The sequence below is a fragment of the Phaseolus vulgaris genome, chromosome 2, assembly GCF_051622355.1.
Source record: "Phaseolus vulgaris cultivar YP4 chromosome 2, ASM5162235v1, whole genome shotgun sequence".
Lineage (NCBI taxonomy): Eukaryota > Viridiplantae > Streptophyta > Magnoliopsida > Fabales > Fabaceae > Phaseolus > Phaseolus vulgaris.
This window is the reverse complement of record NC_143499.1, coordinates 47412849-47433765: the sequence shown is the minus strand read 5'-3', so window position 1 is coordinate 47433765 and position 20917 is coordinate 47412849. Positions and strand designations below refer to the sequence as shown.

At 30.7% G+C, this 20917-nt stretch overlaps 2 protein-coding genes across 3 annotated transcripts; one reads left to right on the top strand and one right to left on the bottom strand.

Annotated features, from left to right (window-relative positions):
* Positions 1-1570: 1570 nt before the first annotated feature.
* Positions 1571-9314, top strand: LOC137812753 (carbon-nitrogen hydrolase family protein). 2 transcript variants are annotated; one of them, XR_016518876.1, is made up of 13 exons: positions 1571-2080; positions 2183-2488; positions 3217-3440; positions 3607-3710; positions 3812-3946; positions 4084-4252; positions 4684-4819; positions 5424-5557; positions 5817-5993; positions 6284-6451; positions 7604-7699; positions 8673-8801; positions 8916-9314. XR_016518876.1 is itself a non-coding variant. In XM_068614939.2 (13 exons), exons 1-13 carry the CDS (start codon positions 1887-1889, stop codon positions 9132-9134), a joined length of 2196 nt encoding a protein of 731 aa, XP_068471040.2. In that variant the 5' UTR covers positions 1571-1886; the 3' UTR covers positions 9135-9314. The 2 variants fall into 2 exon arrangements, 1 of the variants encoding a protein (XP_068471040.2); XM_068614939.2 differs by having other exon boundaries at positions 5419-5557.
* Positions 9315-11551: 2237 nt separating this feature from the next.
* LOC137812762 (luminal-binding protein 5) lies at positions 11552-15458 on the bottom strand. Its single transcript, XM_068614952.2, has 8 exons — positions 15046-15458; positions 14032-14299; positions 13738-13952; positions 13387-13629; positions 12787-13266; positions 12525-12679; positions 12338-12420; positions 11552-12238 (listed from the first exon to the last, which is right to left on the bottom strand). The coding sequence occupies exons 1-8, from the start codon at positions 15098-15100 to the stop codon at positions 11737-11739; spliced, it is 2001 nt and encodes a 666-aa protein (XP_068471053.2). The 5' UTR covers positions 15101-15458; the 3' UTR covers positions 11552-11736.
* Between the last annotated feature and the right edge of the window lie 5459 nt (positions 15459-20917).

Below are 20917 nucleotides of genomic sequence, written 5' to 3'. Positions count from 1 at the left end.
TGTTTACTTTGTAGTTTAAAATTCTATCATCATTTGTTTTTAAAAGGTATATTGAGAAATTAAGAGAGGATGGTGTATTTAAATTGTCTCTAACATCGACTCGTAACTAATGTGAGATTATTGGAAGTATTGAAACAAGTTTTTTAGTAGAAGTATAAAGGAAATGAGGGTGCATATTGCGAACCATTTTTTTATTCCTCCTATTCGAGAGCTCAAAGAACGATGATTAATTTTTAAATTACTTTTTCATTCTCACACAAAACATCGAATATTTCAACTTCAAATTCATTGAGATAACATCATTAAAGTTAATTACTTCATTTTTTGAAATATTGTTCATTTTGAAGTTTTCATCATAATTTTATTTTTAAAAAGTATCTCAAAGGATTAAGAGAGGATATTGTATTGTTTTTTGTTTTTGATTCCTAAACAATGTAAGACAAATTATTTAAAAATGTAAATAACGTACAAAAATAAAGAAAAAATAAAGATAAATTTCAAAGAAGAATTCTTTTACTTTGATTAGATTATTTAAAAAATACAAAATCAATAAACTTTAGAAAAACACAAAACAACATAAAATGTTAATAGGGTGAAAAGTTTACATTTTAAAAATAGATTATTAAATAAGAATAAAATAACAATAATTTATATATGTACTAAAATAATAAATATATTACTTAATCAAAATTACATACATAGAAAAACTAGTTATCTTAATTTAAAACATCGTTTATTACCTTAATTAATATTTTCTTAGTTTTGCAGTTTATATTACCAAACATAATTAGAAAGATAAAGTGTCCTACTACAGAAAGTAGAACGTTTATCTTACCACATCACATTAAAAAGGAATGAACAATCTAAAGCTATTAAATTATAATCGATGACAAATTTGATATGAGTATTCAATAAATATCCATTTTTCCATATTAGATATTTAACGAATTAAACATTTTATTTGAACTCCTTATTATTTTCATGGTTCCGTGGTTTACGTATTTATTAATTTAAAACACGTGTTAGAAATGATAAATATTATCTCTATTGACAAACAATTGAGCGGGTCAATATAATAACTAGACAAAACATAAATAAATATGTTTTCAAGACTTAAACTAAAATATTATAATTTATTAATTGATTAAAATAAAAATAAATTATATATTTAAGACTTGAAAATTCGAATTAAAATTTTAATAAATTTTGACAAGAATTTGTAATACGGACATATACTACAGTCACATGTATAAACGGACACAAATTAACGTGTGTATAATCTTTAAAATTTAAAATACAGATTTATATATTATATAAATTCACAATAAATATTATGTATAAATATATTTAATTTTTTTTATATTCATAAGAATTTATATTTTATTTTTATAATTGTAATAAAAATTTATATAATAAATTTAAATTTTTAAAAATTAATATATTTCTTTATAAAATTTTATTATAACCATGTTAAAATTGTTAAAAATTTAATATATATATTTTTTATTTAAACACTCCATCCATCAATACATGACATACGTACAAATCTCGTATGTCTGTGTTTTCGAGCATCATAAATGAAATAGTTAGTTACAAATTTTAATCAGAAATTTTTAAACATGATTAGGTTGGAAGTGAAATTGAGTAGAAAAGTGAGTTCTTGAAGTGTATTACGTGCGAAGAGGGAAGCGAGAAAAAAAACCCGTCCAAGGGTGTAGAAGAGAACAACGAAAAGAAGCCATAATCTTCACAATAGCTTCGTGGAATCGAAGCTAAGTTCTAAGCACAGAATACAAGTTAAAAAGCCCTTTGTGGTTTTCGTTACAATTGTAATCTGTGGCATTGAGGAACCCCAAATTGCGAACCAATAACGCTTCTGTTACGCGATGAGGCTCTTGAAGGTTGCAACATGCAATCTCAATCAATGGGCGATGGATTTCGATTGCAACGCAAAGCAAATCAAGGAATCCATAGCCAAGGCAAAAGAAGCCGGCGCCTCCGTTAGGCTCGGTCCTGAACTCGAGATTCCTGGTTATGGCTGCGAAGACCACTTCTTGGAACTCGACACTGTTAACCATTCGTATGTGCCTTTGTTTTTTTCTCTCGCGGTGTGTGTTTCACGAAGGAATGTGTTAGGTGTTTTGATTCTGAGGAAACTGTGAATTGGCTTCGTTGTCTGCAGATGGGAGTGCTTGAAAGATTTGCTGCTTGGAGATTGGACTGATGGCATTTTGTGTAGCTTCGGCATGCCGATTATCAAAGGTTCGGAGCGATACAATTGTCAGGTTTTCTGTTTGAATCGGAAGATTCTTATGGTACGACCGAAGATGTGTCTTGCCAATGATGGCAATTACAGAGAACTTCGATGGTTCACGGCTTGGAAGCAAAGGGATCAGCTTGTGGATTTTCAGTTGCCCTTTGAAATTTCTCAGGCTTTAGGCCAGAAGTCGGTTGCATTCGGTTATGGGTTCATGCAGTTTCAAGACACGTAAGTTATAAATAAGTTTGAGTTTAGTATCCTTGCACTCTACTGTTATATCTTTCTTTAAGGTGATTATTGTAAAAGTCTAAATTGATCTGGTGAAACTGTAAAAACCCTTTTCATTGTCATTGTATACACTGTTTACTCATTTAGTTTTCTGTTTCATTTTTTGTTGTTACATAGAAGCTGTGTCACCAACATGGAGTGAGATAGTTGATATATAATCTTATCTCTTAAACATGTGGTCAGGGATTTGATCCTCAGGTATAAAAAAACATGTAGGAAGAGCTTAATCCTTTAAATGATTTTTAATGCCTGGAGAAATTAATCCTTGTGTCTTGACTGATAGATACTATAGCACCTAAAAAAGTTTTGTCCTTTCCACTTCCAGTAAAATCATATATATGGTTCCGAAGTTATGATAAATCGTTGGTTAATGATCAGTCCTTAAATTAAACAAATTATAGGCTTTATTTATTTTATGTGTACTTAACATACTATTAACAAATACGGTTTATTCTCTTGTATTTTACTGTTGACATACCCATCAGTGTTGCATTCATGCAGTGATTAGTTTATTTATTTACCTTTCCATTCCTTCATGCACCTGAGAATTATTGTGTTTAAACTATTGTGTTGCGTGTTTGCATGTATTTGTTTTGTTTATTGAGTGCTTGCAAGATTTAGGCAGATGTTTATCAATTGCTAAATATGAATCATTTTCCCATTCTCAGAGCTATAGCTGCTGAAGTCTGTGAAGAGCTTTTTACTTCAGATCCTCCTCATTCTGAGCTTGCATTGAACGGGGTTGAAGTGATTATGAATGCAAGTGGAAGTCACCACCAACTTAGAAAGCTTGATGTTCGTGTTCATGCTTTTATAGGCGCCACTCATACTCGCGGAGGGGTTTACATGTATAGTAATCAACAAGGCTGTGATGGAAGTCGCCTTTACTATGGTAGAAAAACCTTTTTCTTAATAGAATGATATTTGTAGTTTTCACATTTGTGCCCATTGCATATTCTGGAAGTCTGTATAAGGACATTTTAACTTCCATTTAGCTTGTTCAGATTTCATTTAAGTTTTTTTTTCTGTGTGTCTACAATTTACCGTCTTTGCAACAGATGGCTGTGCATGTGTTGTGGTTAATGGAGACATTGTTGCTCAGGGTTCTCAATTTTCTTTGAAGGATGTTGAGGTCGTGGTTGCTCAGATAGATCTGGATGTGGTATGTATTGCATGGTATTCCATATATCAATGTACAGAATCATTAAGACTATCAATAACTGACGTTGGATTTGATTCCTTTAGCATTTTGTCCATTGGTAGGTTGCGAGCCTTAGAGGATCTTTAAGTAGCTTCCAAGAGCAAGCAAGTTGTAAAACGAAGGTTCCTTCAGTGGAAGTACCTTACAGTCTCTGTCGTCCTTTTAACCTTAAAACATGCATTTCTTTCCCACTTAAGGTTAGTTTATTTTCATTTAGTTGCAAATTTGAAGATAGTTAAAATTTATGACATCTTGGATTCTTATTTCACCACATTACTGCTGCAATCACCCAGACATCCAAGCTGCTAAGTTGATTATGATTTATTCATTACAGATAAAGTACCACACTCCTGAGGAGGAAATAGCATTTGGACCTGGTTGCTGGTTGTGGGACTACTTAAGGAGAAGTGGAGCATCTGGTTTTCTGCTTCCACTTTCTGGCGGAGCAGACAGTTCCTCTGTTGCTGCAATTGTTGGGTGCATGTGCCAGCTGGTTGTGAAAGGTAAGTTCAAGTGTAAGGAGAAGTGTGGTTATATTTATGTGTACTTTCTATTTCAGATACCTGTGACAGTATTTGGAAGCAACACTACTGCCTTTACCATCCTGCTTATTTAGGAATATAGAAATACTTAAGGTGAACACTAATCTAGCTTATGATCAGCATGAACTTTATAAAGATCTCAGGGAAGGATTAAGAGGTAATATATATTTGATGAAAAGCTGAACTAGCTGCAAAAGTAGACGTGAGTATTCATAGTTCCTTCTCGAAATCCTGCAAATATGGTGGCCAATAATAAAACCGAGAAGGACATGTGACATTTGTAGTTTGGATATCACTGGCTAACGGGTCATATTTTCATGTGGCAAAGGTGGAAAAGACAATGATATTTGTAGTTTGGATATCACTGGCTAATGCGTCATATTTGCCTGCAGAAATTGCAAATGGGGATGAGCAAGTTAAAGCTGATGCAATACGAATAGGAAACTATAAGGATGGCCAGTATCCAACAGACAGCAGAGAATTTGCTAAAAGAATATTCTATACTGTGTTTATGGGATCTGAAAACAGGTAATAAATTTCCTTCCAATTTTATTGTTATAGAATGTTTAGCTGTATCTCCGAAAGTTTCTATCCACATTTGTATAAGAGGTGCCCCTCATTTTATTTTTTTTATAATTTTTGGACCATTATTTATGGTTTTGGTTCTAATTTATTTCACTCAATTGTGTTTTCAAAATCCCCGATTAAATTCACATATTGGTGGTTTTGAACAAAAGTTGGGTATTTTTGTCATTGAAACATAATATGATATAGCATAAATAACTTTGACCAGTATGCTCATAGATTTCCCTTTCTAAAACCACTATAACTATCTTGAAAATTGGAATGTGTATACTTGCTTTCTGTAATCCTGGATACCTGATCTAATGCTAGTATTTATTAAATCCCATGTGCTCTCTTATGAGACTGAGAGGACATTTGGAACTACTAGCAATCAAAATAGTAGTTACACTGTTGTGCAGTGTTAAACATAAATACCGGAAGACTAAAGCCCTTGAGTGCTAGAATTTGTTTTTCACTTTGCCTACACTGAGAAATCATTTCATTGCATCAATCAGTTCGTATCACTCAGACGTGATGGATGACTAAAATTTCTTTTGTTTCAGTTCAGAAATGACAAAGTCCCGAGCCAAGGTGCTGGCTGATGAAATTGGTTCATGGCATCTTGACGTTAGCATTGATGTAGTTGTGTCTGCATTTTTGTCATTATTCCAGACACTTACAGGAAAACGACCACAGTACAAGGTAAATGAAGCGGGAAGGAGTTCTCTCAATCATAATTGACAACTGCTAGAACGTGTAATCTATAAAGCTGTCACTCACGTTATGTTTGTCCACAAAAGTATGTTTATATTGTAATATATCTCCATATCAGGATGTCAGGCTATTAAAGTAATTGTGTGGCATCTTTATGGGGAATCCACTTTTCTAGTAAAGATTGAAGCATCTTATATATTTTATGTTTCTATTTCATGGTAGCCTCATAGTGGTTTTGTTTCTACAGGTTGATGGTGGATCTAATGTTGAGAATTTAAGCTTGCAGAACATTCAGGCTCGAATCAGAATGGTGCTAGCTTTCATGTTAGCGTCACTTTTGCCTTGGGTTCATAGCAAACCTGGATTTTATCTTGTATTGGGGAGCTCTAATGTGGATGAAGGATTACGCGGTTACTTGACCAAGGTACCTCTATTCAGCTTTGGGTTACACCTTTCTTTATTAGGGTTAGTTTGGTTGAAGAAAATGTTGTTCTTTACCCTAATTACAAAATTTGAAGTTTTTTTCCCGAGTACTTAGAAATGTACAAAAATATTATAATAACACTTGAATCTTTGAAAACAGGGAACTGAGGTGATTTTGTAATTATTCATAAAATATTTCTTAAAATAGACCTTTGTTTCTCAAATATTTTCTCCACTCTCATATCTGTTGTCCATTTCGCCCTTTTTATCACAGCTTATATCTTTTTACAGTATGATTGCAGCTCAGCAGATATAAATCCTATTGGTAGTATAAGTAAGCAGGACCTTCGGGTATTCCTGCGATGGGCGGCCATCCACCTTGGTTACTCATCTTTGACAGATATTGAAGCAGCTCCACCCACAGCTGAACTGGAACCTCAACGTTCTAATTACACTCAGGTATTCTGTTATGTTACACCATTTAAGACTAATCTTGAATCACATTTTGATTTTGTTGTTTAAATTGTAAATGCATAGAAATGTAGGAATTTTGTTTAAAGTTGACCAAAGGTAACAATAAAAATGCAAAATTCAAATTTTATTTTTTGCACAAGAGTGAGCGAATATTGTCAATAATACCCCAGACAGGTCAAAAGATATTTTAGTTGCAGTAAGTGGTTAAACCTCAGATCATAAGGATGCTGTGCAAATATATTGACTTTATACAGAGAAGTTGGCCGTTACGTTATTGGTTTGTTTGTACACCAGAATTGTGTTGTAGAGCCTCATAATGCAATAGAAACAATAGAAAATTCCAGTGTCCAAATCTTGATCCAATCACAAATAAAAATATGTGGTAAGCCAGGGAAATACAAGAGAGGAAGAAAACAAAGAAATGAAATTGATTTTTTTTAAATGCAATAATCTCCAACCTGGAACAAGGCAGAGTACTTGAGTAAAGCCTTAAATTAGTTCTTGAGTTTGTATGGGTTGGGCATTTGAGCCCCTGAAACTTTACAAACCCTTTGCATGTTCGTAAATTTGCAAAATTTAGTCTTGTATAGTGGAAAATGACAAAGAAATAAGGGGGAATATGACTAAAATAAATGGTTTTTTACAAAGTCAATTGACTAACAGAGGTTTTTTTTTTTAATATTTCAAGGACAAAAATGTCCAATCCATACAATCTCAAGGAGTAACTTGAAGGTTTATACCATAGTACTTAGAAAAATGAATAGACGTAACATCTAAACGAGGATAAGGCTTTTTTTTCTGGTCAGGCACAAGATTTTCTGTTGATTTCTCTCTTAATGAGTAATTGGTTTTTCTGTCATTATCTGTAATTTTTATAAAAGAAAATAGTGTGGAGTTTATATTTCTTTCAAAATGTTAGCAAAATTAACATTAAGGAAATCTTAAAGCCTCAAAACAGGGCAAGAAAAGCCTTGGGTATTTGACTTCAGCAGTGCTCTATTAGTTTTTGCTTGTTGGATATTTGACTCTTTTATGTCTTTCTTTTGATGCACTTGGTTTTAACTATATGCATTAGTAAATTGTTTATGATCAAGTTTTAAAAATATATATTTAGATACTTCATTCTTTGTTGATCAGCTTGATGAAGTCGATATGGGAATGACTTACGAGGAACTATCAGTTTATGGAAGACTACGGAAAATTTTCCGATGTGGTCCAGTTTCCATGTTCCAGGTTTATCCCATGCTTCTCCATTCTGTCTTGATTATGTCTTTAACCTTTCATTTTCTTTTTCTGCCATATGATAATTGTTGAACATAATAGATCAAACAGGTGGTAGTAGGATATGCGTAACCATCCTGTAATGTAATACCTATTGGGCCAGAACTAATAGGGAATAACACAAAGCTAAGAAAAGTCAAACCCTACTAGTTGCAGACCTATAGCTAATTTTGCAAGTCATTTGATAGTGCAACTAGTTTCATTATTCTACAAGGCGCACCTAAACTATTTTGTGATCGGAAACTTTTTGACTTGGATATGTTCCTTTGGAAGGGAAGACACTAACTTTTGCTGTCACACCTTTGACTGTACTTGCATCAAAGTACAATGCAGGATCTTGTTTTTAAACAACCTAACGCAAACATTGTTTGCTCTTATTAAAATCATAGACGATTTCTTGATGTGAACTTTTATTTGCAAAAGGTTTCATGAAAAGAATAAAATCGTAGTCAACCCTAATCTAATAGACTCTTCCAAACAGGCATTTTTTTCTCCTGAAGGACAAGTGCAGTTAATATCAGCGTTAGATAGGATCCAGCTCTTTAGTAGCCTTTTGACAAATTTCATATATGGTTGTAGTAATAAAAGGAATCTCTATCTTTAATAAAAGGTCAAAGCATACCATTGGTTGCTACTTTACTTCAGGAGGTCAGATAATGAAAAAACAAAAACCAGTGCACGATATTTAAGTTAAAGAATTGCCAGAAGAAATCTATTCCATGTATCTCAAGTCCTACTTGATTGATTTGTAAACTACCACGTTTTCAAAACCTTACCAGAAAGAATAATTACTGTACTTGATATTGTGTACCCAAGCGAAGTAAAGTTTTGGCATCTGAAGCTAGCTGTCTGAATAAATTTTTCAATTTATACTTTGTCTAATTTCACTGCCAATCATAACTTGTTTTGTAATTTACTGGTGTAGAATCTATGCTACAGATGGGGTGCAAAATTGACTCCATCACAAGTAGCTGAAAAAGTAAAATACTTCTTCAAGCATCATTCTATCAATCGACATAAAATGACTGTCTTGACACCTTCCTACCATGCTGAGGTATGCAGTTACTATCACTTCAAATCAGGATAGCTCCCCGAGCTTCCTATGATTTTGGCTGATTCTTGTATCTTTTGTTGGCTAATGAAAGTTAATCTTTCAATCAATTTGCAGAGTTATTCACCAGAGGATAATAGGTTTGATCTTCGCCAGTTTCTCTACAATGCAAGATGGCCATATCAATTTAGGAAAATTGATGAACTTGTGAGTGAATTGGATGTTAAAGATATTAAAGATTATGCAGCTCAGGACACAGTGGCAGCTACGTCAAATGGCGTTGGTGGGATGGGAGTCGCTGCAGCTGGTTCGGGAAATCCAAAAGCTGGATTTTGATCATAGTCAACCCCTCCCCTAATAAAATAAATAAATTATTCTCAAGCAGGATTGATGAAATTCATTTACTTTTTCAACCTAGCTTTTATTCTGTCAGTGTAAAAATATTTTTTAGTAATCATGTTTCCTCACCGAATTAGAGGAAAATGATGATTGATGGGAGGAAGATATTTTTAAGTATAGTATGGCGTAAAATCATAAATGTATTTATTAAAAAAAAACTACAAAGGGATGATGATCACATTTTAATAAACTAGCGGCAACCCAGGTATGACGCATGTAAAATTTAAATAAATAATATTAATATTATTATAATATATTTTAATAAATATAAATATACATGAGAATGAGAAGACACATAAGTTATATAAGTACACATATAGATATACGGATATATAAGTTATCTAAGTACACATATGGATATATTGTGAATGGAATATAACCAACATAATAGTAATCATTAAGTGAAATTATAATAATAAATATACACTATTTTATTTTATTTTATTTTTCTTTTTAAATCTCATTGTACATCTACACAGTAACAACTATAATTACATTTTTTTGAAAAATTTTGTTTATTCCATTAGTTATTGTCAAAATCATGTAGTAATAAAGAAACTTCTAAAAAAACTTCTTACACAAACTTACAAATTTTTTTTATGTTTGTTACTTATAATAAAATCACTGTGATTGAATTTTAAATAAGAATAAAATTTTAAAAATACCAATAATTTTCTAAAAAGAGGAAAGGAAAGAAAAAAGAAAATGGAAAGTAGGGTATAGAAAAGAAAATTTCTTTTACACAAACTTACAAATTTTTTTATGTTTGTTACTTATAATAAAATCACTGTGATTGAATTTTAAATAAGAATGAAATTTTAAAAATGACCAATAGTTTTCTAAAAAGAGGAAAGGAAAGAAAAAAAAAATGGAAAGTAGGGTATAGAAAAGAAAGTGAGAAGTAGGATGGATATGAGTTTTTGCAGTGAACATATTCAAATTCAATATGAATCAAGTAAAAAGGAATTAAAAAATGTTTTTTAAATCAATTTGAAAAATTTAAAAATTGTTTTATATGAACATATTCAAATTCAATATGAATCAAGTAAAAAGGAATTAAAAACTGTTTTTTAAATCAATTTGAAAAATTTAAAAATTGTTTTATATGAAATTACGAAATGTCTCGAATAATTTAATAAAATAAAAGATTGTTATAAAAGTAGAAAGAAAAAATAACAATAAATAATTGTAAAGAAAAATCATTATATAGGTATTCAAGTCATCATGTCATTAACAAATCTCTAAGTCGCCTATGAGAAGTGAGGTAAAATCAGTCATGGATTGGGACATAGAATTTGTGAAAAATTGTGGTAAAACAAATCAAACACAAACAAGATCCAGAGAAGTAAATTTTGACGTATACATGGAAATGTAAAATTTAACCCTCATTTTTTTCAAAAACATAAATCGATTAATTTTATAACCATAAATCCTTAACTTCTACTCATTTAAACCTCATTATGCACTCCACGAAGACTGTTTCTTCATGCACCTAACCTCCATATGTATAAATTTTTGTATTTCTAAAAATATAAAATATTTTTATGTAATATTTCGGATTATGTAATCTGGAAATCATTTTTCACATTCGTAATTAGTTTTCGAATTATATAATTTAAAACTATTTTCTGATATGCATGATACTAATTAGCTTCAGAATTACATAATTCGAAAGTCTTTTTTAGCCTCTGAATTACAAAATCCAAAAAACTTTTTTCAAATGTGTTTGAATTACGTAATCCAGAAGCTCCTATCGAATTCAGACTTCCAAATTATATAATTCAGAACAAATTATATAATTCAGAATACCATTCTAAATTATGTAATTCTCTAAATTAAAATATGAATGTGACATAAGAAGGATAGAAAGGATAGAGGCGGAGTAAGAAAAGTCCTCCATGAACTAACATTCACGTCCAATTTCCTTACAATGCTGATCAAACATGCATTAACATAATCGACCAAATCAATTTATTGTCATGTAAAATAATTGAAACGACGTATTAATGCAGTTAATAGTAAACATACAAAAAGAGCTGGAAGAGTATTAGAAACCAAATATACATTTCATTTTCTGATCCTACTAAATAATAGCACCCTTTGTCCAAGCTAGAGGAAAAGATTCAATGACAAATTCAAGATAGCCATGAATTTTCGTAAAATGGCATTATAATATCTTTAAAAAATATCACCTTTATTAACTTTCAAGAATTAAATATTATAATTAAGATTAAAAGATATTTCAAACAAAGACTAAGTATGAGCGAGCACTTTGTTGTCAAAGACGCGACACAGGAACGGGGAGGAACGTGACAAAAACAAACACAAGAAAGAACAGGAATTAAACAGGCTCATACAGCTGAAAAAGATTCGTCGTAAAAATAGAAGAAAAAAAGGGAAAGTACAAGTAATTTCACAAGTATCTTATCATCGCCACCAAAAAAGCAAGCGCAGGGGAATTTCTTAACTCCCCTTCATAAAATTAAGGGACTCCGACTAATCTATTGTTTCTCATCATATCTAAAGCAAAACAACATCTCTAGAGCTCGTCGTGAGAATCATCGTCGTCCTCGGCTGAGTCAGCACCACCTGGGGCTCCTCCTGATCTCTGATAGACAGCACTGATGATTGGGTTGCAAACGGCTTCGACCTCCTTGAGCTTCTCCTCATATTCTTCTTTCTCAACACTCTGGTTCTCATCCAGCCATTCCAATGCTTCCTTCACTGCACTCTCTATTTTCTCCTTTTCATCTGACTCCAACTTGTCAGCCAGTTTGTCCTTGTCACTGATCTGGTTTTTCATGTTGTAGACGTAGGTTTCAAGACTGTTACGAGCATCAATTCTCTCCTTCACCTTTTTGTCTTCCTCCGCAAACTCCTCAGCCTCACGAACCATTCTCTCGATTTCCTCCTGGCTCAGACGTCCCTTCTCATTTGTAATCGTGATCTTTTCTGATTTCCCAGTGCCTTTGTCTTCCGCTTTCACATTCAGAATGCCATTTGCGTCAACTTCAAACGTCACTTCAATTTGAGGAGTGCCCCTTTTCAATTACCACATAACATACAAGTTAGTTACAAATATCAATTGAAGCAACATTTGGAGAGCACACCATCCATGATCGTGAAAGCATGAAACTAACCTTGGAGCTGGAGGAATTCCTGACAGATCAAACTTCCCAAGCAGACGGCAGTCCTTTGTCAGACTCCTCTCACCTTCGAAAACCTACGTATTAAGAAAAAGGAATTAAATATTTGAGACATGCATTTTGGATTCAGAACAAAAACGAGCATCATGCACTTTAATGCAGTCCAACAATGGAAGCGTACCTGAATGGAGACGGTGGTCTGCTGGTCCTGGTAGGTGGTAAACACCTGAGATTTCTTGGTAGGGATAACAGTGTTTCTGGGAATCAACTTTGTCATCACTCCACCAACAGTTTCAATTCCAAGGGTGAGGGGTGCCACATCCAGGAGAAGGATATCTGGATCCACAGTTCCAAAAGCAATTAGAGTGTGTAATGCTAAGCAATCTACTTGTTGTATGAATAATATTTCTGACTTCTGACAAGTAATGAAAAAATAAGAGTACCTTTGGTTTCTTCACCGCCCTCTCCGCTCAAAATGCTTCCTTGCACTGCAGCACCATAGGCAACTGCTTCATCAGGGTTCACACCCTTGTTTGGCTCCTTTCCTTCAAAGTAGTCCTTCAAAAGCTGTTGAACCTTCGGAATCCTTGTGCTTCCACCAACAAGAACAATCTCATCAATCTGACTCTTCTGTAATCCAGCATCTTCCATGGCCTTCTTCACTGGTCCCATTGTCTTCCGGAACAAGTCATTGTTCAACTCCTCAAACCGAGCTCGGGTGAGTGGCTCAGAGAAATCAACACCATCAAAAAGTGATTCAATTTCCACGCGGACCTGGTGCTGGCTGCTGAGAGCTCTCTTCGCACGCTCGGCCTCTCTCCTCAGCTTGCCAAGTGCTCTGTTGTCCTTGCTAATATCCTTTGAATGCTTCTTCTTGATCAATTTAATGAAGTACTCCATTATTCTATGATCAAAGTCCTCACCTGGTAAGGGGAAGTACACATGGCATGGCAAGCGATAACATCAGAGGAAAACTTCGTGGAAATAATAATCTTTCTTCTACATAATAATTTCGTCATATTAAGACTCATTAAAAAAATTACCTCCAAGATGAGTATCTCCATTTGTTGCAAGAACCTCAAAAACACCATTATCAATTGTCAAGATACTGACATCAAATGTCCCGCCCCCAAGATCAAAGACTAGAATGTTCTTCTCGCCACCTTTCTTGTCCAATCCATATGCAATGGCAGCAGCAGTGGGTTCGTTGATAATTCTAGCAACATTCAGACCAGCAATGACACCAGCGTCCTTGGTGGCCTGCCTCTGAGCATCATTGAAGTAAGCTGTGTATTTGAAAGAACAAAGGTCATAAATTATAATGAAAACAAAAACAGGATGAATTGATAAATAATCAACATTACAGGAGTGATATCATGATTTGTTCCACGTACCTGGGACAGTGACCACAGCATCATTAATTTTCTTCCCAAGGAATGCTTCCGCGGTTTCCTTCATCTTTGTCAGAATCATGGCACTGACTTCCTCAGGGCTGAACACCTTGGTCTCACCATCCTTAATTTTTACCTCAATGTAAGGTTTTCCATCCTTGTTGACAATTTTGTAAGGAACGAGCTTCATGTCTCTTTGAACTTCCTTATCTTGAAACCTGACAAATGATAGGAGTCAGACACCTTTTTTCTCAACAAATTTTATAGACCTGAATCAAAATCTTGACAATGTCTTACTTTCTTCCAATAAGTCTTTTAACATCGAAGATGGTCCTTTCGGGGTTGACAGCTGCCTGATTCTTGGCAGCCTCCCCAATGAGTCTCTCACTGTCAGTGAAGGCAACCCACGATGGAGTGATACGGTTACCTTGGTCATTGGCTATGATTTCGACATGGCCATTCCTATAAACACCAACACAAGAATAGGTTGTTCCAAGATCAATCCCAATGACCGTCCCCAACTTTGTAGCTTCCTCCTTTGCAATGGAAATTGCAAATACACATCCTATGTAGAAATTTTTCAATGTTAATTACATAATTACATTTTTTACGACACTGAAACTCATCGTAATGACATGCCCGTTAAACAGAGTCAAATTCAGCAAAATAAACTATACAATACAATAATATATGAATCCCTTAACAAAACTACCATAACGGCTCCTTACTTTAGTCTCCTAACGTATTTAACTATCTACGGAGGGAAACTACATGATGTTGTCGTATTCAAATCCAAATACAAAAAATACGAAACCGGCAACACTTTGAAAATACACAAGACAGCAAAATTCTTAAGCAACGCGGCAAAACAAAACTTCTTGCCATGGCGACTACTAATCACTTGGCTTTATAATAAAAATCTCTATCAACAAACTAAAAAAAAAGAATACGATGGCGACGATAACAAATAACTTTTAACAAAATTCTCAGATGCAGATAAAGGCAAACTACATTACTAACACGTGGCTTCTCAACGCAAAACGTCACTGAAATGCAGAACTGCAGAATTAATCCACAGAACGATTTACAAAATCACAAACAACTACTGTTTAAGATCTCACTACACTCACTGATCTGATCTGGCTGTAGGTAACAGTTAACGCAGCAAATCATGCAAAACAAAACCAAAAAAAATTAAAACAAAGCGAGATCTATTGCATTGCTTTCACTTCCACACTGAAACAAAAACAGCTAAAAAGCTAGAAAAATAAAATAAAATAATCAGATCTAGAATTAGGTCATGAAGATTACCGAAGGTTACAATGGCAAGAACAATCAGAGAACGGCTTGCCAACGAGCCAGCCATTGCTGTCTCTCACACTCACTCTTCCTCTCTCTTTCTCTTCCTCTGAAGAAAAATAACGATTTCAGTTGGAATGTTCGAGTCGAAATTGAAGGTGAAAGAGCGTTTAAATGGTTTTGGTGTTTGGAAATGGCACGAGGGCGACGAGCCTTTTATGTAGTGTGTGATGAATGGTGACTCTAGCGAAGCCTGGTCTTTTCCTGAACCTAACTAAGCTTGACGCTAAAACATGTCATAGATGATGACGTGGACCAATCAGGATTCGGGAATTGCTTGCTCCAGCCAATAGCATTCGTTCTTGTGTTGGGAATATCTCCGCCGTCCATCTTGATGACCTCGTTAACCTCTAGTATATTCTTCCATCTACTATCGCTGTTAATTATTGTCTTATTACTCATATTACATTAAGTTGTTGTTGTTGTTAGTGCTAAACATATTTTGTGTATTTATTTACTATTTAATTCATCTGCTTATTTTGTGAAGTTTAAATAGTATAAAATAGTATTTAGTTAAATTTAATTTTAAAATAGTATAGCTGTAATAATCTTTTTTAAAATTAAAATGAAATTTGATTTTTTATACTAATTTCAAATTAGTGTTAAGGCATTAGTATGTGATTTTTTTTAGTTATCAGGACTGGAACAGACGCTAAAATATTTAGTTTTAATGCTCATCTGAATTGATTAAATAAAATAATATTATTTTAGTTTTTTACATAAAAATATAAGACACGAAAGAAAATTGATAAAAAAATAATATAAATAAATTTATAAAATTTAAATCTCATAAGTAATATCATACAACAAAATCATGCCATACATAAAACCAACAAATTTAATACATATGAATTAAGTTCAACAATAACAAATAAAATATATATTAGTAATTACAAATATCTTAAAGAAATCTATAACAAAAAAAACTTATTTTTTTGTCAATGGATTGGACCCTTTAATCCATTCATTTTTTGGTCATAATCGATTTGACAGTTTAATTGAAATCTAATTAAAAACATTAGAATGAATTGGTTCCTATTTCAACCAAACCCACTTATCAATTTAATCAAGATTTTTATAAATATGGATTTTTTTTTTTATTAAAGGTTATGTGATACCGCATATGTAAATAACATATGATTCGATTATATTTATTTTTCTAATTATACCAATAATATTGTAATTTTAATTTATTTGTTCTAAATTTTTATTAGTTATTTTTATATGTATCATTTTTTTCAATTGGATGGCTAACAAAGATAATTGAAATATTTTTTTATATGAATTTCAAATTCACATGTTAGTGGAATTTTGATATAATTTTTTTTATTTCAAAAGTATATTAAGGTTTCATTGTAAATTTTTAAAGGTAAGTAAAAAAATATTGTATCTATATCCAACTAAATATCTTAGAAATAAAGGATTAAAAATAACTAAATCTTAATTATACACAGGTTTAGTGTATCTTTTAATATATATTATTTTGATATAATTCTAAAGTGTTCTTGTAGTTTATAATCTTAAAAAATAATTATTAGATATCAAATATTCAAAAACACAAACGCACACAGTAAACATAAATTAAATTTTTAGTATCAACTAAAAACAATATAAATTATGTTAATGATTAAGGATATGTTTAATCTAAATAGTGATAACTTATATACTAATAAAAATATCACTAGTAAAAATATTACTGTAGATAGAGAAGTTGTTTACCTTTTCCTTTATGTTTACTGGTAAAAATACAGGCACGGTCGTTGCGCTGTATGGATGTTTTTTTTATTAATTTTTATATGATAGAATTGTAACATATATAAAAATCATTTTAAAGAAGTTAAAATTAAAAAATAAAAAAATAAAATGTAGTGATCGAAAATTAAAATTATTTTATTTTATATATAAAATTTAGTGTAAAAATGTGTAAGATTATGATTTCTCTTTTATTCTTATTGCTTTAAAAATAAGAAATTAAATAAAATATAGGAAATTATATAAAATTGTATATTAATATTAATTTAAAAAATTATTTTATTTTTTAAACAATTTATATAAAATAAAAAAATACTCTATTGTATTAGTAAAATAAATATATTAAATAAAGGTAAAATAAATAAATAAAATAAGTATAAAGAAAAATGGTTATAATGGAAAATCGGTTTGAAGGGAAGATAAAAGAAAGCTAACTTTTGCTTATTGTCCTCTTACACTTTTAATCTGCCTTAAATAAAAAAGAGAAAGTCTATAATTATGTGTTACAAAACATGTTCTATGTTCTGGTAAAAAGCTTAAGAAAGTATATTTTCCTGTTAAACAAGTTACTATTTGATGGTGATTTTTTTTTTTAAGAACAACTTTTTTTAGTGTTTGAATTTTAGTTCTCCGTGTACTTATAAAAGTATTTGCTACGTAAGTGCAATAAATATTTAATAATAACAAATTTTATTTTACTTATTTATATGATTTTGATAAAAAAAAAATATGTAGAATTAGAACAAATTCCTATAAATAAAAAAAATATAGATGATGAAAAAATATAAAATTGAAGTATTAAGTTCTTTATATTGTTTAATGCAGTTCACCATTTGAAGTTAAAAAATAATCAAGAACATCATGATAGCTTTTGACCAGTGCTAGAAAAGTTACTGAACAAGGTATAATATATATATAGAGAGAGAGAATACACCACATTTACCTTTGATTTGTCACTTATATTTTTTTAAAAATAAAAACCCAAACAGAGAATATAAAACATTCAAGACAACAAAATCTAGAATAAAAAAAAACTCAATAAGTGAAAAAGATTCTAGAAGGGAAATAAGAACAAATTGATGGAATGATTATATTTTAATTTTAAATGTTATTCATTTAGTGTTTTGATGTTGATTGATTTTAAATATAGTAATATTAAAAAATTATAATAATTTGTTTATATTACAGAAATATAAATAATGTAGTTTATTTTTTAAAAAACTATTCTAATTCATGCACTTACCAACTTCATGTTTAAAGAGAATTCATTTTCGAATTTTAGAAACGTATATGAAAGAATAACAAATTTCTTAGTATGGTAGGACTAAAAATGAGTGCTTTTCTATTTTATTAAAAAATGACTTTAAAATATGTTCTATTGCACAAATTTTTATGTTTTTCTTTCTAATTTCTCATTATTGAAACAAGTGTGTGTTGCAAATAAATATCTTCTAATAAAGTTTTTTTTTTAACTTTTAAAAAAATTATTTATGAAATATCAATGTTTATTTTATATTCTTATTCATCATGCCAACTAATGGGTAAAAAGTTCTTAGTATTGGCTAAAGATTCACAAAAACTAAAATGGGCACCCTAGTGTGGTTTGAAATATTTCATGAGGTACTTTGAATCTTTTATCTATTTCCAACTTCTTTCTCAACCTTACATGATTGATGTTTCAAATCTAAAGATTTGTTTTGAAAATAATGTAAATATTGTCTTAATAACAATTTATTTAATGATTTGGAATTTTCTTTAATTTTCAAAAAAACATTTTTTTTTATTTTCATAATTTTTTTTTCATTTTCTTTCTATCGGTATATCTTATTTGATAACAAAACATGTTCTTAAAATAATAAATATTGGAAATACCATTATGACATATCAAATTGATATAATTTTCATAATAATAAGTGACTAGGTGTACAATATTACACAAAATATTTTAACTATAGTTACCGATACATAAAGAAATAAGTACTTTCATTATCGTGGTTATAATATCAATGAACACATTGTATGAAAATAATTTTATCCACAAAAGTTATTTAAATGATTTTGACTCAAACCATTAATAAATCATCCTTCAAGATATTGCATCATTGTAAGAAATATAAAATGGAAATTTTGAAGAAAAAAAATAATACTTAATTTCGTGTCATTTTCATAAGATCATAATTCTCTTAGTAGAACAATTAGTAGCACAAAAGAAGTGTTACGAGAAAGAAATATAGAAAATAAAAGATTGAGAATGTTTATGTTTCCTAAAACTACCATGATGAGTAATCTCTTTAAAAAATTTAGAAAAAAATTGATTTTGTTTATTTATTATTATAGTCCAATAATTTATGACTAAAACTATTACGTGTGAATAAAAATATGTTCATCGAGTTATCATTATGAGTACTTTATAAAAAAAAATATTTTATTCTAAGTTGGGATTTCACTTTATTTTGTGTATAAATAAAACTCTATGAAAAAATCATACTCGTATGACTTTAATATATACTAAATATTTCTATTAAGATCAGTCTTAAATCTAGTCACGTTAACATCATTATCTTTGTGAATATTAAGTTTCAAGACTTTGTAGGTCTCTTAAATAAACATTTGCACATTCGTCTCTTTGTTGAAGTTGTTCGAGCTTCAAATTTTTTTTTTTCTTCATAGTAATAAGGAACAAATTTAAAGTCCATGTATTTTTTAAGTTTCACCCAATAAATCACAGTGACCTCTTATTTAGTCTAATATCCATCCAAGTTTAGTGACACCAAATAATGACACACTTCTCAAACTATTTCATGTTTCTTAGATCTTATAATTCTCAACAAATCTAAAAAAATGAAATTTTTGATTCACTTTTATTTTCCATTCAAGATGCATTGTTAATTATTTATAAATAAAATTATCAATGAACATTTTTGTTTAACCTATTCATAATAATGAATACTAGTGTTTCACACCTTTTATGAACTCGTAATTTTGTTGGTGTCCTTCCTCATTTCTATCATAGTTTTCCATATTTAGAAGAACTTTTGGATATTGTCATTCATCTTCCAAATGTATATCCCTTATGTAAATTTTTCCTTTCTACTGTTTACTTTCACCTTATATTTGGCGGCATGGAGAAACAAGAGTATGAGAAGATCTTTACACTTTTCCTACAAAATGCTAAAAAAACAAACAAACTTAAACAACACAGTAGTTAAAAATTAACATAAAAATAAGAAAAAATATTGTAGGTGTCATACATATATATCTTAACTTTAAGGATTACATAAGGTGGGATATCTAAAAAAAAAAATCTCACATTTTTGTAACAGTGATAAAATAATAGATCAATTACTTGAATCAAGGTGTCAAATTAAATCATAACAATTATACAGATATCACATAATATAAAACTTTAAGAAATTTAAAGACAAAATAAAAAAAATATCAATACAAAAAAAGGCTAGAACAAACCGAATAAAAGACACGACAAAACTGGAAAAAATGATAAAAAACACAATTTCAATACTACAATCAACTAGATGTAAGATTGATTACTATAAAAGACTATTGATGACATAAGGTAAAGACATCCACAATATATGTACTAATTTGTCAAATAAAAAATCAACAACCAATCTTGTATAGAAGTTTCAGAGTAATGTGATTTGCACATTTAGACATTTTTTTTTAAAATAAAAAACTTTCATGTTAGGCATTATTATGCAATTTGACATTTCAGCTATGATAACACCTCAAGTAACAACAATCATTTGTCATCGCATGAAAAAAAAATATTATTAAAAAAAAATAAAAAATGGGGTATTATACAAAAATTCATATGTTAACAAAAACGATATAAACGATATATTGATAGACTATACTTATTCATAAAGAATTTTAAGAACATACTTATTCATAAATTAGCCAACTTATCAGCACACACATCCCTTTCACGAAAAATATTGTAACTCTAAATCTTATTTTCTCACAGTAATTAAGATAAATATTCCATTGATTACGAAGCATCCATGGAACATTGTTCTAGCAGTAAACACAACACAAACCAAAGCAGAATCAC